Source organism: Lissotriton vulgaris, unplaced genomic scaffold (genome assembly GCF_964263255.1).
Source record: "Lissotriton vulgaris unplaced genomic scaffold, aLisVul1.2 SCAFFOLD_1245, whole genome shotgun sequence".
NCBI classification, from domain to species: Eukaryota; Metazoa; Chordata; class Amphibia; order Caudata; family Salamandridae; genus Lissotriton; species Lissotriton vulgaris.
The window spans coordinates 694,294-703,282 of record NW_028254202.1 but is presented as its reverse complement, the minus strand read 5'-3'; the positions used below and the strand labels follow the sequence as shown (position 1 = coordinate 703,282).

The window sequence follows — 8,989 nt, the reverse complement described above, 5'->3', positions numbered from 1 at the left end:
GTCGCCGCGGCGTGTCCACTACTCCCCTAAGTGATCACCTCGGGTCGCCGTGTCCGTCCTCCAAGGCTAGGGGCTAACCCCGGCAGCGCCACTGCCCCTCGTTATTGGTGCAATCAGGGAAAGGCACCACGCATGGGACAAGTCGTTAGAGCGCGCCGCACTCCAGTCCCGGTTCTTGGCGAGCCTCCACTCCAATACGGTCCGGGCTCCCAGCTAGTCCCGGGGTCCCACCAGGCCTATGCCAGGCCCTGCGACCTTGCGTCCGCCACGTGGCTCACAGGGGGGGAGGGGGGGGGGGGGGGGATGCGGTCACTCTCTCCTGCTCCCCTGAGCTACGTCCCCCAGCAGCCGCCTCTGGTCTGTGGCCCTTCCACCTTCGACGCCTCACCTCCACCACCAGGGCCGTGCTCCACAGGCGAAGGCTGACCTTGGCGCAACTCCTCTCTCCGGCGGCGTTTCAGTACCACCCCAGGGGTCCTGCCCTCCGCTGCTATCCTCAACGCTGCCAGCGTCTCGCCTTCACCCTGCCAGCAGCGAGGCCTGCTGCCGCCCAGTCTCATGCAGGGGTTCGAGCCGCCCCATTAGTAGGCCGCGTCCCCGGCCTTGCGTAGGGGAGCAATGCAGGCTCACGTGCCCCGGCCCTGCCGCCATCCGCATCTGGGTGTCCCCTCGCCGCGGGGCTCCACCGGTGACTCCACTAAGGCCTCGCCTCCACTGTTAGGCGATCCGCGCCGCTCGGTTCCGCTCCAGGCCAGGTCTCTATACCTCCACCTCTGCTAGCGGGCCTCGGCTCTCGGCCCCTCCTCCACTCCGTTCGTGCCCTCGTTCGCTATTCGGGGCTCTGCCGCTGCGTTTTCCGAGGCTGCTCAAGGGACCCGGGATGAACCCGCAGACGCTCCACCACCTCCGTTGCAATTCACCAGCAGACCGGGGGGAGATCTGCATAAAATCACGGTCTAGGGGCCTAGGTTCGTGGGAGCTCGCGGAGAGTGTGACCGATCACCTCGCAATCTTGGCCACGCCCCCTATCAAGACGATTTGGATAATTTTGGTTCAAACTTTAAAATAGAGTTAATGGAACACAGATGGTGTGCATATTTTAAGACCAGCTGCAATGACAAAGAAGCAACGTATTCTGGAGTTATTGCCTCTGAGAGTTACGTTTAGGCATGACAACCATCTCAAAGTGGATAAGGTTGAGCATTAGCAGGCATTTGTGTTCGGATCAATAAAGGTTCCCTTTGGAAACTTTTTCCTCTGTAGCGATCACAAATTGTGCAGCTCGTCATGAGGCACAGTGGAGCTGTGCTTATGACGAGCTGACCTTGTCATGAACAATGGGGAAAATCACTTTTCATCACACAGCGGGAAAACCCTTAGCAGCCAAGGTGTTAAGCACTAATTGTAGACCAAACAAAATAACAAATGGTGCGTATCTCCAATCACATACCTTTGAAAGCACCATCAACAGAATGTAAAAAACATTTATTTTCCATGAATAACTTTGGAAAAAGACAATCATGAAGACGTGCTTCTACAACCAGGCCATGGCTGTAAAAGAATCCCCACAAGTCAAAATGTTTATTCTTTTTTGATTTCAAAGAAGTTTTTATTAGAGTTTTGTAAGGGCAGAAAGTATCACTGAAAACATAGAAAAAGAAATCCATGGGGTGCTACCAACATATCGTGTGGATACAACAGTATAACACATGATGGATGAGCCTCATAACATCGGAGGACACGTGTAATTGTAATCACAATGTGTATTTTAAAAATCAAATCACTGTCCTGTTCGCTTGTTTGAAACTGTGCTCAGAATAGGACTTGAAAATTTAGGCACACCCTGATTACTGGATCATTCTTAAAACAATGAAAGGAAGGACAAAGGAAAATCGGGGTGAATTCTAATACTTATTACTTTCAAAGGATCTGGCTACAAACAGACCCTCTTATATGAGGGCCGTAGCAACATTTTCAGATTTTTAAATGTATGTTTTAAATATTAACTAATAGATGGCATTATTATGCTGAGGCAAATAAAGCTTTAAAAGATTTAAGCTCCAAAATTATTATTTTTAAAATCTGTCAGTGTAACAATCCTCACCTGCACAAATTGTGGAAGGAAATCTGCTAACTCATCATCGCTTATCATGGCTTCAATCCAGTTAACTGCTATGGTACGAACTTCCTGATCTGCAAACCTGCAAAGAATTGAGATCACTTGCTAAGATGAAAAGAAACCTGAAAAACATGTTTGCCGTAAACATTTCTTTTTACTACTCCTTATACATCATGAGTCTGTTTATGACAGTATCTGAACATATTCTATGGTGAGGATTCCACATTTTTGGAATTTAACAATCATATAATATCCTTGTGTAGTCATACCTGCTTAAATACACGATTTAAAAAGATGAATTGTGTGAGATAATTTGAGAGCATAGCAGGAATGGGTTTACACAAGATCTTAATTAAACTGCAGTAAGCTCAAAACAGGTTTCAAGAAGCACAATCCGTACTAGAAAAGGGGGACTGGTTTATTTTAAGAGAACTTCAATAGAGCTCTAGCTCAGGAAAGATAAGATTTTTTAAGGTTCAGCATCTGTCAAAGAGCTAAATATTATCAAACTATTAAATCATTTTGGTCAGGCCATGCCACTCCATCACAAACCAAGGGTTTGAAGCATGAGGGAAGAATTTTGGAACTCTGAAGGAATCTCACCCTCTTCACTCTGAGTTCTGATGTACCTCAAACTTCAATCAATTCAAGTGATATCGTAGAATAGCATTTCAGAACATTTGCATTTAATGTTAATTTGCATTGATCCACTCAGTCTCTCCTCATTGCTTTTTTATGCAGATGATTTTGTCCTTTGCCCTAACTTTGTGCACTCACTCTACAAATACTCTGAAGCGGTCACTACAGTGGGTTGATCTATTCAGATTTGTGTTCAAATATATACATATATCTAGAAAGGCATTCATGAATAAGTGTATACATTTGGCTGGGTCTCCCCTGCTCTGTAATGACACATGGTAATTTATCTTAGATGGCATAACCAATGTGAGATGTGAAATGATCTAAACAATTGAGCCTGCCAGGTACTAAAAGCTGGAGGAATATAAATGATAGCTGTTGGAAATCTATTGTCTCAAGAAAACCGTAAAGGAATGTTTTAAATAGAATAGAATCAGTAATATTTTTCAGTTACCAGAATACTTTTGTATCAACCTCAAGACCACATCTTGTGCGTTCTAACTTACCTCGAATCAAGCAGTTCCATTGCATCTACAGGTGCTAAAGGAGGCCACTGATTTATGAGTGCATACACTTCAGACAGGTTAGCTCCATTCCAGCTAGGCACACTAGTTAATATTTTTGGTAAACTGTTCTTATGCTCATGGCAGTAATATCGCATATCCCACAAAAACTCCTTCTCCTCCTTAGAAAGTCTGCAGAGAAAGTGAATAATCTGCTGTTATCATAATATCAGACAGTGAATACAAAACAAAAAAACAGGAATAAAGAATCTTAAAAAGAGCTGGTTAGTTGAATGTAAGTTGTCTAAACAACTGTATGTATTTCATATTTGTGTGAAAAGAACATTTACTCGACTGGGTGGGAACTGAAAAGATCATTCCATTAGAGAAATCTGGCTGTAGGAAAAATCACTTGACTTTAGATATCATCACAGCCCTTCAACTTTAAACCGATTAATATGTGAAAATAGAGGTTCACAACAATTTGCAGCCTTTATTGATTTTTCAACAGCATTTGTTAAAGTTGAACGACCTACATTATAGAGAAAGTTATATGATCTTGGTATCCTGAGATCCCTGTTACACTGAATTATTGTTTAGACTCTGCCACATGATGTCAAGTGTTAATGGGCAGGGGGACACAAGGGGTTATCGCCTGTAATTGATACTAAAAGTGGCCTGAAAGAGGGTTGTCTTTTGGCTCCACTGCGGTTTTCTCTTAACATTGCTGATTTACCTTCCGTACGGGTGATTTGCCAAAAATTGGGGGTATGAAGGAGTCTTGTCCACTATGTCCAGATTACACTTTGATCCTGGATTTAACACTGAAGAGATTGAATAGTTGTTATTGCAGAAATTGATGTGTACAAATTTTCTGAAAATTGATGTTTCTAAAAGTAAGAGCCTGGTATTTAAAAACACTGTCTCCCACAAATACTACAATTGGCACCTGGGTAAAGAAAAACTAAATGTAGATAGGTCATACCCCTTTCTGGGAAAAATCATGTCAAGTAACTTGGATGATGCAGATCATATGTCTCAGAGTATTATTAAGGCTAAATCACAGGCAAACGGGAAAATGCAATGCTGTGAGGAGAACGAGAGTGTGTCCATGTGCTTCTCAAAAATTCCTTGCAACCTGATTTATGCATTGATATTAAATGATGTGAAGAAATTACATTTTTTGGATAAGGCAGAAAGGTTAATTTATTTTGAGGAAACTTTGTGGTTTCTTCTGCACATGCGCCTCTTCAAGATTAGAATTTGTACAAGGTCTCTCTGCACTGATCAGCTGGGATTTTCGGCTATTAAGTCATGTACCGTCATTTAGACATTTTATGCTTAAAGAGAACTTTGAAGTAAGAAAAGTCCCTGTTTTAGAGAAATGTTATATACAGTTAAGCATGTTTGATTCAAATTAAGAATATTTACTTTCTTGGTCTGAGCAGCAACTAAAAGTCTATATTAAGCAGGTTTCTTCAAATCTGAGCTGTAATTTAAAGCGGATTACAGGAAAAAAAAAATCAGAATTTAACCCGATAGCGAACTCCTTTATTAGGAGAAAGCCTCAACAATATTTAACTTGGAATATTGACCATGCTGTTATACTTTACTGGTCCCTACTACGTCTCGATATTTTACCATTAAAGATTTGAATTGCCAGCTGGCATCATTTACCCAGCAGGGATAATATATGTAATTTCTGTAATTATGCTGTCCAAGAACAAACACATGTTATTTATTTGTCCTGCACCGCTTCTATATCACTGCACGTTTTTTAGACCACTTACTGAATTATCAGGTTTAAACAATGGCTGACGATGTAGACTTATTATCCCCTACGAATGAAATTATTTGTTCGCCAGATTTTGTGTTTTAAATGCTTTTTACACTTGTATCGATTATGTTCTAGTTATAGCTTTTTTTAATGTTGTTGTTACCCATTTAAAGTAATCTCTAGATTACACAAATTAAAAATAGGGTCGATATCTTAACATTTTGTATTCTGAAATGCTGTACTGTATTCTTTCTGTGGACCACATACGAGTTCCAAATCTTTAAATAAACTTGACCTGAGGCACGAATCTTCCCAAAAGGGGACTATACCAATTGTCCCATGAGATTCACTTGTTGTGATCGGAAATTCACATGGCAAGTATGCATAAAAACCATTGAATGTATATCAAGGTACTCTTGGTAGATCTTTGATTATTCCTTCTCTTCACTTATAGCAAAGATCTAAAAGTAGGATACAACATATAGCAATTTTGCAGACGAAGTGAAAAACATGTAAATGTGAACATAAAAAGCAAGACACTGTGCATAACTCCCCAATTGTCATATACCTGTCAAATATTCAGCAAGGGATTTGTTTTTCATCATATGCAAGATCACGCATGTAACTTAAATACAAGGATCAGTCTGGGGAGGGATGTTGATGTTTCGACCCCTAGTTACTGTTTGGGTCTTTTCGGGGCCAAGGCCATCAGACAATCATACCAAATGTAGCATAGGCATGAAGGAACCTGCATCAATTCTTGTATGTGGGTTCCTAAAACCTGTCTGAAAAGATGAAATTATGCAGATGGCATTCACCTGTACAGGATCAGGTGGAAGCACCCTGCAGTGTAACACACAAATGGCCCTGTAATAATTGGTCAAACACCTCACTCAGAGGCAGACGGGGAAACACGTTTTACACGTGAAACTATCTCCTGTCTTCTGTTATGTGTGAGTCTCTGCATCTGTTTACTGTCGACTTTGGTACACAGAATCAATTTTTTTATTTGATTGGAATGAGCTGCATGACCAATTATTATGGGGCCACTCGTGTATTTCACATGCTTATTTTCTTTTCCTGCTGAAGTATTGTTTTGCCATAAAAAGTCACCATGGAGGTGATGTGGGGGTTAGTCATTCAGAAGGGGTTTGCATGCAACTCTAAAGCCCGAACAAAACCAAAAAAAGAGGTTAGCAGCAGCATCACATGAGGTATAAATGACAATCTAATATATGCAGCCAAACATTTCAGTTCCCACAGAATATGGGAGTTTGGTGCCTACTTTTGGGACTCTGTGACAGTTGCACAAAAATACAAGCTCCTAACACGTAATTATAATTCAAATAAATGTATGAAACTATAGCACAGTCTGTTGGCTCAGTGAACTAATGGATTCACTTCAGGAATCTTTTGTTGACCCCACGGTCACAGGTTCAATTCTGGCAGGCCCACTCAGCCTTTGAGGCGGCAGAGGTTGATAAAATCCCAACCATTGAGACTGTAAAACAAAAAGTGTTCATGAACTGTCAAGAGTGCTAAGAGACTACTTTCAGGATGAATGTACAATCCACAATATTATATGTTATGTATTTTTCAAAATACCTAAATAAATATATAACCAATTAATGTTAATGAAATCTCACAAATGTTTAGTAGACCATGGTTTTCATTTGTCCACCCTTTACTGGAGGTGCTTTCAAAACTGAAAAGCTGAAGCAATATTTGAAGGCAATGATTTATCAACAATGTTATGAAATGACATCTAATTGGCACTTTGATACTTCCACAGTTACAACTAGAAAGTGGCCGCTGAGTTAAATGCTAGACTAACCAACTTTAATGTTTAGGCTCCATTCACATCATGTAGTTAGTGAAGGTTTTAAGTAACTTATACCTACTGACCAACGACTTGCTATATATATATCTTACTTTTGCATTTAACTTTTTCATTTCCCTCCTATTTACACAACATTAGGTAAAGCTCTGCTGACCATTTAAAACCATTTTTATCAATTTGCAAATGTATCCAAATACATTCTATGAAAACTCTGTATAAACCACAGATCACAATTAGCACATACCCAAACATGGAGTCTTTGGAAAGAATCGTAAGAAGTCGCAGCTTTAGATTTTTATCCAATTTTTCCAGATCGTGTTGCACTGAAATATTACCAGGCGCTGGAGATTTATAGGCAATGTAAATTGTTGCTGATGGGAAATCAACCTTAAAGGATTTAAAACAGTTAAAAAGGCATCAGTTTGGAATTTTATTCCTGCAAATGTTTGCTTAAGAACAAGTGACTTACTGCAGTAATTTTAATTAGACGTTTACTGAATTTTAATATGTTTATCCTGATTTAATGTTTGTGAGAAAATTATGCTTATACAGGTTAAAACATGCATGATTTGACCTTGTCTATGATCATCTATTTGGAGAGGTAAAATCCTAAACCATACAACTTACACGAGCGGGACACTCATCCCCTTTAAGGTAAAGGTCACACACAACACAGAATGTTTCAAAAGATTGTAAACAGTCATCTATTTTTTGAGAAAACACATTTTCCCAGCCACGTTATTAATGGATTAATGATTACACACAAATTACTGAAATCTCTTATTTTCGGACCATAATTTCCAGAACAAGGCAGGAGTTGATGTCAGCAGAAGCCTGACATAAGGTCACAATTCTATACTTTAACCTAACTTGTTCGGAGCAAATTAGTCAAGTCTCCAGAAAAAATGTTTGTCTCATCTGTCTTGAGGTAGATAGCTTTTTTGTTAATTCTTCAACTCATTAAGGAAGTTAGAAACTACTCTCAGTTAAACCAATTTAATTTTAATAGGAATCATTTAAAAAACATGCATTTTTTTTTTCAATCCGCACGGTCTATAAAAAAAGAATCTTCGGTTGTCCCTATAGTTCGTACTACAAACACAATTTTTCTAAGGATCCAATACTCTTTAAAATGTGTGCAGCTTCTAGTAATTAGGTATAAAATACTAACACACTCCATCTCTACAAGGAATGAATGTTGAGGCACTATGAGCAACTAAATCAGAAGTAAAGGCCAATTTAAAATTCAATTAGGATTAACTCATGTTTGAACTTTCTTAGGTAAACACACAGACATAATTTTTAAATAATCTGCTCTATTCTCTTGCAGTGCACCAGCATTAATGAACAAGTTACTTACCTTTGGTAACGATGTATCTGTAAGAGGCATATGTTCGTTATAAATTCCTTACCTTAGAATTACCCACAGGCTTCAGAATGGATAAGGAGATTTTACTTTACCCCTGCGCATCAGTAGGTGGCTTGGGTCGACTCTGCATCTGTCGTAGGAATTGTGGTCGCCGGAATGATGTTGCAGAGCCTACTTAAACGCCGCCCCTGCACGCTGACGTCAGTTCTGACACAACTTTCTATACCAGAAACGTGGAGCAATGCAAGACACTTACCACTGGTGCACATAACTATGACCCTGTAAGGGAGAACCTATCCCTAGAAGTCAGTTTGCAGGACGGGGAGGATGGGTGCGGCGGAAAGGAATCTATAAATAACACTAGTCTCTTACAGATGCATCGTTACCGAAGTTAAGCAACTTGTTCATCGTCATCAACAAACTTTATTCAGTTTTATGAGTAAAACCATATAAATCAAACAAACATCATTAAAAAAGTGTTCCAAGATACAGGTTAACAACTGTTAATGCATCAAATTACACTGGGTTTATAACTAAAATACATAGATTACAGTGCAGACATTAATCACAACTTGACCTGAGTCTTAGGGCTGCCCTTAAAAAATTAAGAGTGTGCAAAACAGTATCTGTAGAAAAAAGTTGTAAAAAGATTAAAGCTGGTTTAACTCTTCTGAAACCAGCCTTTTTCAGGATAAGGATAATAAATAATTTTCTGGGAAGATCATAAAAACTGCAGAACATT

At 39.7% G+C, this 8,989-nt stretch overlaps 1 protein-coding gene across 1 annotated transcript in view; it reads right to left on the bottom strand.

The window, feature by feature from the left end:
• Window positions 1-2,104: 2,104 nt before the first annotated feature.
• LOC147659644 (phosphatidylinositol 4-phosphate 3-kinase C2 domain-containing subunit alpha-like) overlaps window positions 2,105-8,989 on the bottom strand; it is a gene marked incomplete at its 3' end in the record, with an annotated part of 452,383 nt that continues 445,498 nt past the window's right edge. The window contains exons 15-17 of the mRNA XM_086951581.1: window positions 7,123-7,265; window positions 3,265-3,453; window positions 2,105-2,201 (exon numbers count right to left, since the gene is read on the bottom strand). Coding sequence (XP_086807707.1) covers window positions 2,105-2,201; window positions 3,265-3,453; window positions 7,123-7,265 — 429 coding nt within the window. The remainder of the gene's footprint in view (window positions 2,202-3,264; window positions 3,454-7,122; window positions 7,266-8,989) is intronic.